Source organism: Pempheris klunzingeri, chromosome 19, assembly GCF_042242105.1.
Source record: "Pempheris klunzingeri isolate RE-2024b chromosome 19, fPemKlu1.hap1, whole genome shotgun sequence".
NCBI classification, from domain to species: domain Eukaryota; kingdom Metazoa; phylum Chordata; class Actinopteri; order Acropomatiformes; family Pempheridae; genus Pempheris; species Pempheris klunzingeri.
The window spans coordinates 9,470,298-9,490,000 of NC_092030.1; the positions used below are offsets into that span (position 1 = coordinate 9,470,298).

At 39.1% G+C, this 19,703-nt stretch overlaps 1 protein-coding gene across 3 annotated transcripts in view; it reads left to right on the forward strand.

The window, feature by feature from the left end:
- The first annotated feature begins 6,031 nt into the window (after positions 1 to 6,031).
- slc38a9 (solute carrier family 38 member 9) overlaps positions 6,032 to 19,703 on the forward strand; it is a 62,252-nt gene continuing 48,580 nt past the window's right edge. For 2 of the 3 annotated variants that reach the window (XM_070850437.1, XM_070850439.1), the window contains exons 1-3: positions 6,032 to 6,266; positions 9,079 to 9,222; positions 18,585 to 18,714. In XM_070850437.1, coding sequence (XP_070706538.1) covers positions 9,125 to 9,222; positions 18,585 to 18,714 — 228 coding nt within the window. In that variant the 5' untranslated portion in view covers positions 6,032 to 6,266; positions 9,079 to 9,124. The remainder of the gene's footprint in view (positions 6,267 to 9,078; positions 9,223 to 18,584; positions 18,715 to 19,703) is intronic. The other variant, XM_070850438.1, reaches the window with a different exon arrangement.

Here is a 19,703-nt window from a genome sequence, read left to right on the forward strand (position 1 = left end):
TTTGTGCCAAATGACATACTTTGCAGGAAACTTCCTTGGTAAAATATTCAGAAATTATGGATCTGTAAAATAATGTGTTACTGTTTATTTCCATGGCATACTGACCTGAATAGTATCTGAATCAATCCGAGTACTGATGATTTTTAGAGTAATAATGTAAAGAGCAACTAATACCCTCTGTAGACGTCAAAGGTGGCTGTAAAAAATCTATAGATGCCTCACCGACAGAGAACAGCAGCTATGGTCAGCTGGACTCCAGTCATTAGATTCTAATTCAACTGAATTTCACTTTAATTTACGATTATTTAGATACATATTTTGTTACCAAGGCCAAGAAGGAACCATTGCTACGGTCTGTATTTTCTAAATACCCATATTTTTGCGTTAGTGCTTCACAGGTCTTCACAGTCTTCACAGGAGGATGGAAGCACAACAAGAAGCTGTATATTCAGCCTTAGTTTGACCAAAGCTGCTCTTCCTTGTCACTCAGGACAGTATGAACAGTAACTAAGTGTTTGATACCAAGAGGACAGTTTTTGGGTGTTACTTTTAAGACATAAATCCCAAACATACAAGCCGCTGGTATGGTCCTCAAAGTCACATTTTCAGTGGCCAGTCAACTAAGAGCTACATGAGGAGGCTTACAGGATGTTGGACTTGATAAGCTTGATAAAAGGAGATCTGGACTGTTGTTTCCAGCCCTGACGCCTTAAAACACCTTTACAATTTGACTGTGTCTTTGCTTATTTTGATTCATGTGCTTTGTTTTAGCGAATAGAAATTAAAAAGTCAAAGCCAACAGAAAACTGGTTCTTAAAAGATTGTTGCTCTATATTTGGATGGCATAGTCATATCCATGCTAAAAATGAACATTTGACAACAGCAAGTACGAAGAAGTGGGACTCACTTTGACAAAGTGTATGTGTATCTGTGGTTGTGCAGGTAGGGTGATGTGAATGTATGCATACTGAAGAACGCGTTCTGGTTTGCTGTTTTGTTTTGCTGTTTTGGAGTGGGAAATGTAGAGATGTAGATGTTTGGTAATCATTTCAAAATTAACTGAAGTGAATCATGAAAATGTGAACAGGTATATATTTAGATTAATGTAATGTAATACATTGTTGTGTCCTGTAGTCCTGTAGCATAAGACTTAAAAAACAACAAAGTTTTGTACTCTAGCACTTTCTTTATGTATACTGTATTAGCTCATCTTCAACATGTAAAGTACTGTATGAATATTCATAACTTGCCTTGTAACGTTTGAAACAATAATACATTTAGAAGTGGTAACCAAGAAACTCAAGTTTTTAGAGTGTATGCATGCCAATGGTTGGGTCCCAGTATAATAGGAAAACTATATGAAAAAATGGTGCTATGTTACAGTATATAAAGGTGCTTCTATGGACCCTAGTTGAATGCATGCAAAGAGGAACTATCAAAAGAAGAAAAAAAGGGGGAAATTGATGTCTTACTGCTGTTCTCAAAAAGTGCTGCTTCCCAAAGATGTTGGAAATTTGGAAATTCCAACTTTCTATCTTTTAAAATCCAACAGCCCATGTTAGTATTCACTCTGGTGTATGATGTAAAAATCTGACAGCATGTCAGAGTTGTCTGCAAACTGTTGAGTACCCTCCAAACATACATTTAATGTTAGTTTGTTGGGAAGGAGCTTTTAAGTTGGGCAAAGAAAATTTAAGTGTTACATTTTCTTTCCTGTTTTTCTGACCTACATCACTGGAACACAAGGAGGTTGTTAATACAATCTGTTCGCTGGGAATTTCCAACTGAAGACTAGAGATGGAATGCATAGTAGTTGACAGAGATCCTTCCTAATCACAAATGGTTAAGTCTAACTGTAAATATCACCATTACCAGCCTCTTCAGCTCTCAGATAAACCAGAAGAGCAAACAACCAGTTAGTCATGAGGTGGTTTCTACTTTTAAGACAAGAAAATGTTGTGTCTATTTACAGTTACATTGCCTTTGTGACAAAGGTCTAAAAGATCTATAGACAATCTAATTACATCATTTTGTACTTCTAATTCCTCAGATGTTTATGTGTTTAAATATTATTTCATGTAGCAAAGTTATAGGACAGCAAACATCAATTTAGTCTTTGAAAGGTTAAAGTTGTGATGTTGGAATTTGGAAAACTGTGATTGTTGCTAGAAAAGAGTTTGGAAAAAGAAAATGTATATGTTTATTGTTTGTATGGATCATCTTTCTTTTTCTGTTGTTCATTAAATGTTTTACAGGATATTATCAATGATTTCATTTGTTTTCCATTTGAAGATTCCAGCCAGTACCATACTACACCACAGCATGTGTTGTACTTATTCAAGACCAAGAATCATTTCAAAATGTGTGTTGATTTATCATTTTGACAAATTATTCATAAGTGAGTTAATGGAGGAGGACAAAGCAAATACTGACAAAAAATATGCATGCCTCAGAGCATAATGATGAGTCATCAGATATGTTTGATATAATTAAGAAATTAAATAATGATCTTAGAAATTCAAGGTAGTGTCCAAGAATAGAAACATTCTCAGGTTACTTTTGTTGTCACACTTTAAGGATGGAGGTCTGGAGGTCTTCAGAAACCAGCAGGCTCAAAAACAAGAGCTACAGACAGACAGATGTCAGAAAGAAAGCGCAGACTAATTTGTTGGTTTGAATCTGCCCATTGGATTTGATAACAATACAAAAATATATAATAAGAAGAATAAGTGATTATTTAACTCATAAAGACGACATACACAGTTCTGATATATTTTCAGGTTGCATACATATATACATGCATATGTTACATATTGTGGTGTAATGTAACTAAGTACCTTTACTCAAGTTTAGTGTACTTGATTACAATACTGGGTTACTTGTACTCTACCTGAATATTTGAATATATTAGTGAGAAAATTTCAATTTCAATTTAAAATGCCAGACTTCCTGTTGGAGTTGGGATATGGCTTCAAGCTCTCATATCTCTACATACATATTACATACAACTACGTAAAATTTGTGAGCGGGGCTGTGATTTTTAAATTTTCCAGGGGACACCCTTGAGCTAATTTACTACAAACATGCCCAATACCCATGCGAAATATTAAGTTTGGCCCCTCCTCCCCATGCAAATTTTAGGAGTTTTCTAACACCCCTAGCACCTCAAAAATGATAAAAGTCATTAGGGGGCGCCATGGAGTCCACGTGTGAGGCCTAAGAACAATTGTTATATATACTGAACCAGAAGTATGGGTGCAAAGTTGCGTTTTTGCACATTCTAAAGGCCTCAAACATGTTCGAAAAATGAAAATTGACGTGTTAAATCCAAAACGGCTGACTTCCCTCCTTAGGAGTTGAGAAAAAGTCATCTGGACTTGTTGAAGGTACTTGAAGACGTTTCGCCTCCCATCCAAGAGGCTTCTTCAGTTCTAACTCTTGGATGGGAGGCTTTAAGTACCTTCAACAAGTCCAGTTGACTTTTGCTCAACTCCTAAGGAATAACTATGACCTGGATGACTGAGAATCTTCACAGACATATGGCTGACTTCCTGTTTATTTACTAACCACTGATTGGTCTACGGCCTACGGTAAGCGTGTTTTGCCATTTCTGGTTTGTGTACTGTGCTATCAATAGCGTCTTGGCATTTCAACTTCAACTACATCTGTTTTATACTTCATTGTTACATCTAATCAACCATTGTACATTTAATCCTAGCACTCCTAGCTCTCACTTCCTTTTAGCGATTGCCCCCCTATTTCTACAGTTTAATAACTTTATCTTATCAGCTAGCTTGAAAAGCTAACCTAGCTAAACACTCGGTGATGGCTCTCCCTCTCACTCTCCTGCTCTCTCTTGCTCAGTGCATCACATGTTTAGTTATTCCTCTGATCTTCCTGAATTGGCTTCAATGATTTCCTCATCCAAACTTGTCTCCTAGACCATGTTCCTACTAGGCTACTTAAACCCTTTAACGTCCTCACCAAGAAAAAAGCAATGAAAAAATGTATTCTTTATATATTTTATTTCCTTGGGGCACTAATTACAAAAATCAATGTTTTTTTATGAACAGACCCCACATCTTTTTAAATATTGGCCTCTACCAAACGGTTGAGATGTCGTAGGTAAAACATGTTTTCAATAAGATATAGTGAGTCAAAATGTGCTCTACCATATGGTTGAGCAGAAGGTTAAAGGGTTAAGGAAGTCCTACGCACGAATTAATACGCACTTACTGGATATGATCAATCAGTCTTTACTAACAGGCTAAGTACCACAGTCCTTTAAAGTAGTGGTAATTAAACCTGCTCTGAAAAAGCCTACTCTTGATTCAGGTGTATTAGCCAACTATAGACCTTTATCCAGCCTTCCCTTTCTCTCCAAGATCCTGGAGAAAGTAGTAGCCAAACCCGCTGTAAGTAATCTGGGAATTATCTTTGATCAAGATTTGTCCTTTAATTCTATCAATTCATATTTCCAGGACTGCCCATCAGGCCCATCTTGTCTCCATGCATTTGTCACTTCCAGGTTGGACTAGTGCAACTCCTTATTATCAGGCTGCCCCAATGTCCTTAAAGACTCTCCAGAACGCTGCTGCTTGTGTACTGACGAGAACTAAGAGAAGAGACCATATTTCTCCTGTAATGGCTTCTCTTCACTGGCTTCCAGTAAAATCCAGAATAGAATTTAAAATCCTTCTCCTCACCTCCAAAGCTCTTAATGGTCAGGCTCCATCATATCTTAAAGAGCTCATACTACCGTACTACCCCACTAGAGCACTGCGCTCCCAGAATGCAGGCCTACTGGTGGTTCCTAAAGTCCTCTAAAGTAGTGATGGAGCCAGAGCTTTCAGCTATAAGGCTCCTCTCCTGTGGAATCTCCTTCCAGTCTGGGTTCGGGGGGCAGACACCCTCTCTACATTTAAGAGTGGGCTAAAAACCTTCCTAAATGATAAAGCCTATAGCTCAGTTCTTGGACCAGCCCCTAGTTATGCTGCTATACACTTACTCATTTACACAGACTGCCGGGGGACTCCCATGATGCACTGGGCTCCTCTCTCCTCCTCTTTCTCTCTATCCTGATGCTTCATGTCTCTTTAATGTCTGTTACTAACTTGGTATCTTCCCCGGAGCCTTTCTGTGCTTTTCTCATCTCTGGTTCCTGTGGATCCTGGTCCTGGTTCTCCTGCTGTGGTTCTCTGGCTTCATGAATCACTGCTGCAGATTGTTATTCATATATTAACTACAGTCATGTTTTTCACTGTTACCATATTGCTAATTATTATTTTGGTTGCTGTTTGTTTGTGCCCCCCCGTCCAACCACCACCCAACACAGAGTTTTTCCTTGTCACTGTTGCCTGATATAATATCTGATGCTGCTCATGTGGGGATTCCAGAATCCTTAATTTTGGATTCCTGAATCGTTGGGTCTCTCTCTTAGTTACAGAGTTTGGTGTGAGCTGCTCTATATGGAAAGCGTCTTGAGATGACGCTGTTATGAATTGGCGCTATATAAATAAAGATTGATTGATTGATTGACAATGTTATTCAGCATGACAGCTACGATCCCACCAAGTTTTGTGAAGATCCTAGCTGTAACAATCCAAATTTAGTACCAACCAGTGGACGCTACAGAGCTTGCTGACCATGTCAAAGCCCAATCACTGCAGAGAATTTTCGAGTTTTCGAGCATCCCAAGCCCCTCAAAAATGTAATCGTTTCGGAGAATAATAATAATAATAACGATCATAATAATAAAAACAATAATAATAATAATTTACAAAAACAATAGGTCCCTCACACTTCGTGCCAGGGACCGTTTCAGCCCCTGCTCGGACCCTAATCTAATAAAATAATAGGCGCTGTGGGTTAAATGCCATTTTACAGATGCCAGGACAGGAGCAAGCACACATTCCAGTTCAGGAGGTGGCGGTGTTGCAGCTTGACGTTGTTTGCAAACTCTCAGAAGAAGAGGAAATACACATCCATGGGAATAAAGAGCATAGAAGAAGAAGAAGGCTATCAGTGACAACAATAGGACAAGCAGAGTCTGCCTCTCAGCCGAGGAGGAAGATACTTTAAATTTATCACAGCTCCTTCTACGCGGTAGCTTTCGGGCTGTTGAAGCTGTGGAGCTTTAGTTCAGCCGCTGCGTGTAAGCGTCTCATTTTTGATCACGTTAATTCAACTTGGTTATAACATTTGCTGATTCTGCGGACTTGAAATGAGCTGAAGAAAACTGAAGGAGCACTTCACTGCGGACTGTGGTACGGGATGTTAACTTCTGCTTTAACCATTACTCTGCTAACATGACAGGTAACGCTGTCATTTAACTTACGGGCCTGCATGTGGGCTTTTCTCGTCCATAAAGTTGGATAACCTATTTAATGTGAAATATTGTTTAAAGGAAACAGGAAGTTAGTTAAATCGCTATTGCAGACTCAGCACTTTAACGTTACATGCCTTAATGATGCCCCAATGTCACGTGAAATATACCACCAGAGTAAGAGGCCTACATGACGCGTCCACATCTCAGTCAGAACGGAACATGTTGGATGAAAACGTTGTACTTTTTTCAGGCTTTGTTACTTTGCTTGTACGGGGTTTATTTGTGCTGTCACGTGCCACCTGCTTTGACGTCTGTGTGAGGTCATCTAATGTCAGCGTTACAGCAGTATCTGGTATTTAGGTGCCAGGCTGAGTCCTCCACTGTGGTTGGTTGAGTGAGTGTATAATAGATGGGTCATCCTCATTTCATCCCCCACATCAAAAACCTGGGCTGAGGGTTTTAACCTGGGTGTATTCAATGCTTTTAGGCAGTACATCAAATCCCTAACAGCTGGATGATGTTCTGGGGATAGTCCTGACCTTTGAGCTGTGGAGCAACACAACAGACCCTCTTTATTGAAAAGTGTAAGAGTACTGCCACTACTGCAGGCACTGTACTGATTTTCCTGAGCAGCCTTACAGAAATATTTACAGATCATTTGTGATATTTTCACTTATGTGAAGCATTACAGACCACATCAGTGAAAGACGAATGATCCTAAAGTTTAGGAAAAGAATTACACCTGCACACTGACTCCAAACTACAAATGTAGACAGACTTTGGATTGTTGTCAGATCAAAATGTTTCAGTATGATTACCACACCTACATAAAGTGTATACTTAAAAGTTTTATGATGACATCTCTTCATCCAATCCACCAAGGTGATAAATATCTCAAGACTACATCACATTACATTATATTTATTGAGCTAACACTTTTATTTATAGCAATTTACAGTAAGTGCTCTCAACCATGTGAATGCAACCCAGACATTGCAAGAATCATGCAAGTACAACAGTTTTCTCAAATATGCTGAGCTGCTTGTTTGACAGTATGAGATAGTTTGTTATAAATTTTAAAACAGGTTGATTAAAAAATATTATTATTGGCTAAGGTGCAGACTTAAATATAGTAATTTTTTCTTCTTTTTTTTTTTAAGATTCCATAATTTATTTCTTTTTTTTAATGCTTGAATCATTTTCTCATACAACCTCATTCATTCATACTTCTTTTTGCAACCAGCAGATTTGCCCCCCTGTTGGCCATTAGAGGGAATGCAGGTTTTGGATTGCCTTTACTTTTCAGATCCAGAAGCTATGTCCACTTCTTGTATACAGTCTATGGTACCCAAGTGTAGTGCTCACTCTTCTGTTTATACCATTACCCCATTGTGCGCACTTCCATGTTCACAGCTGTTTATGATGTTGTTTACCATTTGGGAGCACACAGTGGCGCTGCCACAAGAAAATCATGCAATTAATGTCACAAAGACTGACATGTGCATTGTATTTGGAAAAAGTGCCTCATGATATACAGTCTCTAGAAATGTGTAAATCAGCTTTTTCTCATGATCCAGTGAATAAACAAAATCGAATTGCAATACTCACAAATCGCAAGCCATATAGAGTCAGCAACTAAGTATCATGATAGTATTGAGTTGGGAAACAAATGTACTGCTCCTGTCCTAATGCAAAGTTAATCAGAGGTGAGTGCAAAGATAATAATACATCACATTGAAGAAGAACTTGCATGTTACATGGGCTGTTTGTCAGCCTTACATATCCATAAAGCTTTGAGTATAGCACCATTATTGGCAGGCTCATGTGTTGTGTTTTCTACCACTGTAGAGAAATCAATGTCACTTGTGTACAACGTTGTTTATCTGATGGTACTTATCCCTTATGTTAACACAACCAGCAGCTCTGTATAAGAGTCACAAATTGGGGCCACAGTTAATCACAGTGGGAATCATAAATCTATGTGACTTGTCATTCCCCCCTGTCTCATAAATTCCTTTCCCCAAATACTGGGCAGTTATTGCATTGACTTTGGTGCGTCAAGTGTGTCCAGCATACACATGCTTTTGTATATGTCATTGTTCTTTTTTTCTTCACTGGTGCCTGTAGTGCCAGAGAGTGGCAAAAAGACTAACTAAAGAGAGACCGCCAATGAAGGATTCAATAAGGGATTAATTGGCCTTGAAGCTTAAAGTGGATTTTATCAACTTACAGCTGGACCCAAAATGGAACAGGCTATTGAGACCCATTCCTATTCACATGCCATTTCCATTTTTGGTGATTCAACATATGTTAAACAGCAAATTGCGAAAAGAAAAAAAAAAAAAAGAAAAAGAAATTGCCCTTCTTTAAAATAACTGACGGAAGTCAGAGAATTACATTATTAACTATGTTTATGCTGTACTCCTCTGAGGGCAGCATGGTGGTGCGGTGGTTTGCACTGTTTCCTCACAGCAAGAAGGTTCCAGGTTCAAATCCTGATTTGAACCTGGGGTCTTTCTGTGTTGAGTTTGCATGTTCTCCCCATGCTAGCGTGGGTTCTCTCTACTCCGGCTTCCTCCCACAATCCAAAGACATGCAAACCATTCGACCTCACAAAGATTGTCCATTAATATAAATTTGTGGTTCAGAAATGCAATGTCAACTATATATGATTGCTGTAAATGACTGTAATCTTTTATTGTTCTGTGATGGATGGTCTCTCATTAAATTTTTGACATATTTCCTCCCAGTCAGGTAAGGAGAGCTGAGAGACTTTAGCTGAAAGTCAGAGGTATCATGGAGGATGACTGCAGGCCTCTGCTGAGCTCAGAACAGACTGGAGAGAGCTACTCACACAGAGGCTCCACAGACTCACTGGACTTAAAGGCTAAAAGGTATATTACACTGAAACACTACACCAGGTCACTAACTGGCGGTCCGGGTCCAGACCAAGACGCCATTCTATACGGATCTGGACCTATAAATTACAAGGGGATTTTAAATTTGACGAGACACTTCTATTTTAACTGGCGCAGTTTCTCTAGTGTTTACGGCATTGGTTGAGCAGATCAGGAAACGCACAGACCAATTGAATTCGAGTTAAGCCGTCCCACATTACACTACTCAGCCAAAGAAGTCTCTGCATTCCAGGCGCTAAACATTGCCACTCTGCATACAGACAAAAGTTAAGAGGCGAGGGACAGACGAAAGACAGACGAAAAGCTGCTAAACTTTATTTTTCTAAAGTTATGAACTTTATTATAAGACGCAGTTATTCAAAAACTATTTAATTTATTTTCCCTTATTTCTAAATGCAGCCCTTCTTTTACTTAATGAGACAAGAACGTTATACCTATCTACAGTATTATGTATCTGTTTACTTGAATGTTAAGTGTCAATAAATATAGTGAGTTATTGATTACATGCAGACATTGATACAACTACTAGGCTACATTAACATATATCACACTAACTCAAGTTAGACATTATGATGTTCTGGACCTTTGCTTTAACTGGACTGGACCTTTTTGAGCCTGCACACATCTTTATATAAACATGAAAGTTGGTAAATTCAAATGTTTTCTTAGGAGTAGCCCAGAAATACTCAGTTTGAGACTTAATACAGAACTTGGCCAACAAAAACAAAACCAAGGGATGCTTTGTGAAGTTGTGGGGTCACATCCATAATCCAACCAGTATGCTGCAGTTGGCAATCAAAGATGGATGGCCTGGCAGCTGGGCAGTTTTGCTGGTGGATTTACTTAGTAAAAGAAGAAGTTGTGGGGAAACACTACAGATGACAGACTTATTGGCTTGTTTCTAAGGGGTTAGAAAGCTAGACTATCGGGGACTGCACCACCTCCTCTCTTCATGCAAAACAGTGATATATATCCCTGTGTGACTGATGGAGGCTGTGCCAGCCACTTTCAGAGCCAAGCTCCACTGATAACGATAGTTTGTAAAACATCCCGTCTTAGCCGATTAATTGGCCAAGCTGAATAATTGATCACCCTTTTGTGCAGAATCATAATTGATAACAGACAACAGTAAGACACACAGTGGATTGTATTTCATCATATTCATGATGTCTGGACTTTGGGCTTGTTAAACAGAAATCTTAAAGCTACAATAAAAATGGCTTGTGCAGACCAAAACCAACACACACAATCCGTATCAAGGGAGTCCAAGGCATAAAGTGAAAGAGACTGTAGTAACAAACCAAAATAGTTTATAAGTGCCCTCTTTTAAATTTGATTAATTTTTTTATGAAACATAGGGTATCCCTAGGGCACTGAGCAGATGAGTCAATGGGAACTTTATTATTTAAAAAGTAGCTGCAGTCACTAAGGCTCTCTGGGGGAATATCTTGGGGACTGCCAATATAGAATCAAAGTGATCAAAATAGTAAAAAAGAATTCAAAGTATATATTATATGTATTATGAATAGAAAATGATAGAGGGGGGTGGAGTTAGGGTTGGAGAGAAGGGTGTAAGGGTTATGGGGTTTGGGTCAGAGTGAGAGGGTCGGAATTAGGTTTGGAGAGGGATTTGAGTTATGGGGTTAGGGTCAGGGTTAGTGTCAGGATCAGAGAGAGAGGATTAGCATGAGAAAGAGAGGGTCAAGGGTTAAGGTTAGAAGTTAGGGTCAGAAATAGGGTTACTGTTAGAAAGAGAAAAGAAAAAGAGTACTGGTCAGGGATTAGGTTCAAGAGGGGTTAACAAGTTGCCTCAGTCACCCACAGTCTCTAGAGGAATATGGCCAATATAGGATCATGGTGGTGAAGGTTGTAAAATTATGTTTTAATCTGTGTGCTGGATATGAAATGTGTACTATAGGTATTCTAAATATAAAATATAAAATGATATGTGCTATAGACAAAGATCTTATGTAAGCGCCTTAAAATTAATTAAAAGAACTGACAATGATGGGAATGAATAAGTAAATAATCATAAACTGGTACTGTTGGGCACTGGCAGGGGCAGGTTTGGTTATTAGCAATAGGATAAACTTGATTATTAAAAAGTTCAAAACAATTATTAATATGAATACAATTATTAATAGATTTAACAATTTCGGGGCATGTGTGCACGTGTGGAGACAGAGAGGTAGGGGTGAGGAGGAGAAGGCAAGATGGCAGCCTATTCATGCGGGTGGATGCACCACGATAGAGTTCAAAATGGTGGGTGAGCCTGCAAGAGTCGAACAGGGGAAACGGGAGCACAATGGAAACTGGAATTAACCAGTCTATAACACCAGGTGGTGCAGAACACCATTGTGTGTACTATGGCACTAATCGCTAAATTAAATGGTAAATGGTCTGTATTTGTATAGCGCCTTTCTAGTTATTTCATCACATCCCCATTCACACATATTCATTCAGGAGGAATATGATGGAACCTTGTAGGTAAGGAGAAGGATTTTAAACTCTATTCTAGATTTTTTACTGGAAGCCAGTGACGAGAAGCCAGTACAGGAGAAATATGGTCTCTTCTCTTAGTTCTCGTCAGTACATGAGCAGCAGCGTTCTGGACCATCTGGAGAGTCTTTAAGGACTTATTGGGGCAGCCTGATAATAACGAGTTGCACCAGTCCAACCTACAAGTGACATATGCATGGACTATTTTTTCTCCATCACCTATAGACACGATGGGCCTGATTTTAGCAATATTGCGTAGATGGAAAAATGCAGTTCTGGAAATCTGTTTAATGTGGGATTTATAGGACAAATCCTGATCAAATATGACTCCCAGATTTCTCACAGTGGAGCTGGAGGCCAGAGTAATGCCATCCAGAGTAGTTATGTTGTTAGAAAAGGTGTCCCTAAGGTGTTTGGGGCCAAGCAGAATAACTTCAGTTTTATCTGAGTTTAGCAGCAGAAAATTGCTGCTCATCCAGGACTTTATGTCCTTAAGGCAGACTTGAAGTTTAGCCAACTGATTGGATTCATGAGGCTTTATTGATAAGTATAATTGGGTATCATCTGCACAATAGTGGAAATTAATGGAGTGCTTCCTGATAATATTACCCAGAGGAAGCATATAAATCAGAATCAGAATTCCTTTAATAATCCCCAGGGGGAAATTATTAAAGGAATAATTAATTATTAATAATAATATTAAATTATTACCTATATATGGTAAATAGTATCGGTCCAAGTACTGAACCTTGTGGAACTCCATGTCTAACTTTAGTGTGGACAGAGGACTCATTGTTAACGTGTACAAACTGAAATCGATCTGAGAAATAGGACTTAAACCAGCTTAATGCAGTTCCTTTTATGCCAATGAAGTGTTCCAGTCTCTGTAATAGGGTGTGATGGTCAATGGTATCAAATGCAGCACTCAGATCTAACGAGACAAGTACAGATCGACAAGACAAGTACAGAAACGACCTCCTTATGGCATCAGACAGAGGACTTCTCTGTCTGATGCCATAAGGAGGTCATTTGTAACCTCCACCAGTGCTCTTTCTGTGCTATGTTGTGCTCTAAAACCTGACTGAAAATCCACAAATAGACTATTAGAGTTTAGAAAATTACACAGCTGGTTGGCTACTACTTTCTCCAGGATCTATGAGAGAAAGGAAAGGTTGGATATACATCTATAGTTGGCTAATACACCTGAATCAAGAGTAGGCTTTTTCAGAAGAGGTGTAATTACTGCTACTTTGAAGGACTGGGGTACGTAGCCTGTTAGTAAGGACTGATTGATCATATTCAGTAAGGACGTGTTAATTAAGGGCAGGACTTCCTTAAGTAGCCCAGTAGTAATGGGGTCTATGAGACATGTTGATGGTTTGGGTGAGGAAATTGTTGAAGCCAATTCAGGAAGATCAATTGGAGAAAAGCAGTCCAAATGCACATTAAGCTCAACAGCTGTTTCCATGATTCCTAAGTTTGAGGTCGAATCAGAGCCTGTTGAGGGCAGGAGGTGATAAATTTTGTCTCTAATATTAGTATTTTATCATTAAACAGGATTCTTCGAAATTGGTGGCACGCCACATCCTTTCAAGTTTTTGTGAATATTGGTTAAGTTCACGAGTCTGGGAATTATACCAGGGAGCTTGTCTCTTTTCTTTAATCGTCATCTTTTTTAGAGGGGCGATGGAGTCGAGTGTCATTCGCAGGGCGTCTGAAGCACTATTGACCAGATAACCATTTGGGAGGGGCTTAGATTCACATACCGGTCTTCTGTATAGAGACATGGCACTGGCTTAACTACTGAAGGAATCACTTCCTTACATTTGGCAACAGCGCTATCAGATAAGCATTAGTGAGGACATTTTTGTCATATGGCACATAGTCCAGTAACAAGAAATCAAAAGTTTTCAGGTAATGGTCTGATAAAATAGCGTTTTGTGGGAAGACTGTTAACTGTTCAACTTCAACACCATATGCCAGAACAAGGTCAATGGGGTGGTTAAAGCAGTGAGTGGGTTCAATTCACACTCTGAGAGAAGCCAATTAAGTCCAATAGTGAGATGAAAGCAGTGCTCAAATGATCATTATCATCGTCCACATGAATATTAAAGTCACGTACTATAATTACTTTATTTGCACTAAGTACTAAATTCAATAGAAACTCAGAGAATTTTTTAGGTCTAGGCTTGATTAGCAAACTAGAGTTGAAAATGGCTGCAACTCCACCTCCTCATCCAGAGTCTCGAGGAATATGAGTATCAATATGACTGGGGGGAATGGCTTCATTAAGGCTAACATTCTTCATGGCGTAGCCAGGTTTCAGTCAGACACAATAAATCAATATGGTGGTCTGATATCAGATCATTTACTAAAACAGCTTTGAATTGCCAAGTTTTGGGATAAAACTAAAATGTTGCCAAATTTCTACATTCTATGTTGCCTGCTCTGGCCCCTGGAATGCATTTGTCTATGGTTGCTGACGTCGCTAGCTTCACGTTTCTGACTATGGAGCTGCCAATTTCCAGAGTCGGTTTCCCAGCGGGTGTGTCGCTGAGTGGGGAGAATCTAGAGACATGAAGCGGGTGGTGGTGCACCGTGGGCTTCTGCTTAGGGCTATGCTTCCTCCAGACATTCACCAGCTGCCTTGGCTTCTGGGCTGCTCGGGAACTGCCGAGGGAGCAGGGGCTATGCTAGGTTGGCCCACACCGGCTACTAGGGGCTCGCTAACTACAGCGGCTACTGATTTGTTTTCCATGGTGCCTGCCGCGTTTCCAATTCACTAAGCCAGCACAGCAAATAAACTACATTTATTACAGTCACCACATTTGATAAACGAGGCAGAGGAATAACTAAACATATGACACACCAAGCAAGAGAGAGCGGGAGAGTGAGAGGGAGAGCGAGAAGCCATCACTGAGTCTTTAGCTAGGTTAGCTTTTTAAGCTAGCTGATAAGATAAGTTATTAAACTGTAGAAATAGTGGGATAATCACTAAAAGGAAGTGAGAGCTATGAGTGCTAGCCTAGGATTAAATGTACAACTGTTGATTAGACGTAACAATGAAGTATAAACAGATTTAGTTAAAGTTGAAATGCCAAGACAGTATCGATAGCACAATACACAGAAACTCAGACAAACTGTAAATTACATAACACACTTACGCAGACCCCTAGACATACTCAACCTTTGTGCAGCACCACTGGCCTTTGGCAATTTCCAGTTTGGGTCCTGGTTGATCACTTGATGGTTCCTGGCCAGGTGTTGTTTGAAAGTTTGGCTCCTCATGAGGATGTCGTCCACGCATATTAGGTTACCACGTGCAGCGGCGTAGCTCATTGCCTTGTGAAGAAAGATGTTGAACTCAGAGTTCGAGTACCTGAATGGGCAGCAGTTCCAGGTGTACTGGTGGTTGCCAAAGGAGAATACCAGCTTGTGTTGGTCAGCTGGATCAACTCTCAGCAGGTACCTTTGCCAGTTCCTGATCCAGGTAGATCATGGGTCAGCGGGAAAGCGGGACTTGTCTATTCAATGGGCGATAATCAATTGTGAGCTGCCATTTTCTATTTGGTTTTAACACTGGCCAGATTGGTAATTTATAGGTTGAATTTCATTTCCTGATATTTTACTTCTGCAGCAAGTTGTTGAGCATCTCTTGTATGGACTCATAGGCTGCCAACTGGATTTTGTACTGCTGTACAAACGTTGGGGGTGCATTCGGATCAGTGGGAAGGTGGATGGTGTGGAGGTCATTGACCCCACAATCAAGAGAGTCCTTAACGAAGATCGACTGGAACTCATGGAATAGTTCCCTAAGAGTGTCTCTTTGGTTCTCTGTCTTCAGAGCATAGAATAGAATAGAATAGAATAGAATGCCTTTATTGTCATTGTTCACAGGATACAATGAAATTTGGGCTTTCACTTTAAGTTGCATGGCAAACATACAATATACATTATATAAAACAGAAGGACGCTAAGCTACTTTGCAAATGTAAATTGAGGTAGAAAAGGAAGTATCTGCATATAAAATTTAAATATTGCACTGGAGTTAAAATATTGCACTTGATAGAATATAAATATAGACTATGTACAGAGTATATGATAGAAGTGTAACAAAAATACATGGTGTATAAATAGCATGATAATGATGTGGGTCAGGGAGGAACAAGTGTGTTATGTGTGAGGTTGGTGCATGTGCGAGTTCAGTGTTGTAATTGCTTTGGGGAAAAAACTGTCCTTGAGTCTGTTTGTTCTGGTTTTGATACACCTGTAGGGCCTGCCGGAGGGCAGCAGGTCAAACAAGTGGAAGCTGGGGTGTGCATGGTCCTCTGCGATGTTTCTCGCTCTGCTGAGGCAGCGCGATATCTTTGAAACTTTAAAGGTCTTTGTGTTGAGGAATGTGAGCTCTGTACACTGGCATATTACTCTTTGTGTAAATGCAGGATGGCTCACCATCCAACCCAGCCTCTTATGAATCTAAAATGTAATGTAGTTTTCAACAATATTCCCCTGGCCCAATAGTACACTAAAAAGTCTGATAGTCTTCTATAAAGAGTCAACTTATTTGTCAGACCCATTGAACAAAATGATTCAGTGCTTGCCAGAGCTACAAAAGGTTAGGGTTAGGTTTAGAACCCCCAGGAAGGCTAATCACTGCTTCATATTGTAGAGTTACATTGACAGACAATTTTGATATATCCACCAGTTGTGACAGTACAGTCATCAAATTCTTCTGCTTCTTCTTCTTCTGCAGTTTGTTTGCTTGCCTTTCTTTCTGAAGCTTTTGTGTTTTGTCTGAACACATTGACAGTGAGTTTTTTTTTGTCTCTTTGGTTCCTCCCTTCCAGGCCAATTTGCATCAAAACCATTCCTTTCGTCCTCTGCATTTCCCAGTATGACAATCATAGCACAGAGGCAATAAATCAAAGAATCCAGAGAGTAGACAACAATTAATTCCACAGATACAGTACAATGAACCTCATTTAAAGCAGGCTATTCATGTACACCTGTTCCACACAGCCAGCGCAATGGAGATTCGAGACACTGGAATAACAAAAACAACCATACCAACAACCATTTTGTTGTCATTTTGTCCCCAGTGGACTAGCCTCAGTAACCTTTCATAAACTGTGTCCAAACAACCAATACATAGTTCGAATCAATATTAAGGTACTCCGCATTGGTAGTTGTCAGTTTGTTGTATACCTATCCCTGTATATGACACACCATTTGAATGATCTAGATTTACTTCAAAATATATGTTTTATATATGTTAGATTTCATTGACTAATTCAAAGTAAAAAAAAAAAAAAAGAATGAAATCCAGGTCATGAAATTGATATGTGCAAAAATTAAAGTGGATGCTGAAGTTTGTGGCTAGCAGAAAATGTGAGAACTCATCCCCTGTCCTCTCGCGATGCAGGTAAACTGGTGAATAAATAGACAATGATTATTGCTAGTCCAACCCCCATGATGTTACACCACACACAATGGGTGAGATGAGCAAACAAACATATAAATATATAAATGGCTCCTTAAGATGGTTCAGAAAGATTAGAGAGGCCAGGGGTCTGACATTGAGGGGTGTTATGAGTGATATTGATGGAATATGTTGCAGCTCTGAAAACATCAGTGAGTCTATATAAGTAGTGCCAAGCTTGGCAATTATATCATCCCAACGGTGACTCCAGTAATTTCTGAGGTGATGGGTTTATGGATTCATACCCACATCTTCCTACATGACGTGTTCAGAGTTGCTAAGCAAAGTCTATTCTAATTGATAGTAGTACTTGGTACTGAATGCTTAAAGGTTTTTTGGCACTCCTGTATGCCTCCCTTGCATTTCATTGCACATGCTGAGAAATCATTCTCTATTTATATAGTGCCATTTCATAAATATTTTTATCTCAAGATGCTTTCCATAAAGAACAGGTCAAAACAAAATTCTTTAATGAAGAGAGAAATTCAGCAATTCAAGAATTCTCAAATGAGGAAGCATGAAATATGCTTGAAATATGAGAATGTGACAAATCCCTAAAACTATGCTAGGCTTGCAGGTGACCTTTAGAGTCTATGCCAGCATTTCTATGGCAAGGCAACCTAAGAAGCCATTCACCCATTGATTTAACAGTTGGTGTTTCAGTTTTTTTCCCTCGATGGGTACAACAGCATTTTTCTGCTTTTATGTTGTGTTATTTAGGCTTTCTATGCATTTTACCCACCTGATTTTTTTTTGTGTTTTTTGCATTGTAGTTTCTCTTTTATTTCCTTGTGAGAAACCAAAACATGCCAATATAGTCGCTTTCACCTAAAGTCTGGATCAAGCATGGACCCTGGTCAGCTGAGCTGGCCTAGACTATGCATGTGTTAGATGTTGTTAGACAATAAACAAGGTGGTTTCTACAAGGCAGGCCTCCTGGAATCCACCAAGACGTTAGCTCTGCATATATGTGTGTGTCTTTGGCACCACCCTATCATTTGCAGTTTGTTGTGAATTTTAATCCAGTTAGGTATTTCACAATGACCAACTACCACTACCAGCATTACAAAGGCTCCCTTCTTTGTCTATTTGTTTTAGTCAAGTCATGTTTATGGTACAAATAGAGTTTGTACTTGTGCTTCGTATAATTTCCAATCTGACAGGGTTTTTTGTGTGCTTTTTTTTTGATGAATTTCATGTCTATAAAATGTCAGAAAATAGTGAAAAATACCCATCAATAGCCAGAGCCCAACTGGTAGGGCAACTGTCAAGATCCAATTACATTCAGTTTAGAATGATGTGAAACACATTGGAGAAGCTGGAATCATAGAAATTACATGATTTTGTCTGCTTCTTTTAGGCCTTTCCATGTAGAGCCCAGGAACATTGTAGATGATGACCTGCAAGAGAGAGTCTCGGCTGAGGCTGCCATCCTCAACAGCAGAGTCCATTACTACGGAAGACTGACGGGCTCTTCTGATAGACTACTAGTAGGTTGAATCATTACCTACTTTGTTTTTACAGCCATGGATGAAGTATCATTACCAGTTCAACTAAAATGTAATTATTTACACAGCCAGTTTGACATGTCATTTTTTGAACTGTTTATGTCCTGAAAAGAAAGGTATGATTTTCATCATTGAAACTACCTATGATAAAGCAAATAAACAAACTCACATCATCATTCTACTACACTAACAGAAGTACAACACATCAGCTAACCCGCCTGCTAACAACAGTTAATATTATAAGCACAAACAGCTAAGATTCAAGATTCTTTATTTGTCACATACACAGTTATACACAGTATAATGTGCAGTGAAATGTTTTGAGTGCTTGCTCCAGACTGAAACAATAATAGATCAAATAAATATAAAATAACTAAGCAATATACAGTATATATTAATGCACGTTTTTAAAGTTTACCTGGATGTTACTTATATCTCCTTTAAGATGGCAACTAAATAACATTATTACAGCATTAATGGAGTCAAAAGATTCCTTAACATAAGACACACCAAGCAAGTGAGAGCAGGAGGGGGAGAGAGAGAAGCCTGCTGCAAACTGCTAGTTAGCGTGCAAACACCTGTGGGAGAATAAAGCAATATTAACTTGAGAGCAGCAAAAATACTAACATTAACAGAAACGCTGGCAGCTGGAAATGAGACAGCTTTCTGCAACACATTAAGTAACAACTTAATCAGGGCAGACCTATTATTTTCTGATTAAGATATATAGAATTTTATTGATATGTTATGTTTAGACATTGTATTTTTGATATGTAATTTGATTATTTTACTTCAAGCATTCAAGCATTTTCCATGTTCAAATGAATGTTTGTATATCTATGTTGATATTATTCAATGTTGATTGCAGGCATGCTAACCTACCAAATAAACAGCAAAACAACATGGCAAAACTTGATGGGAGGACATGAAGACTGCTGTGTGGGCTTTTGCAGTCAACAACAGCACTATTA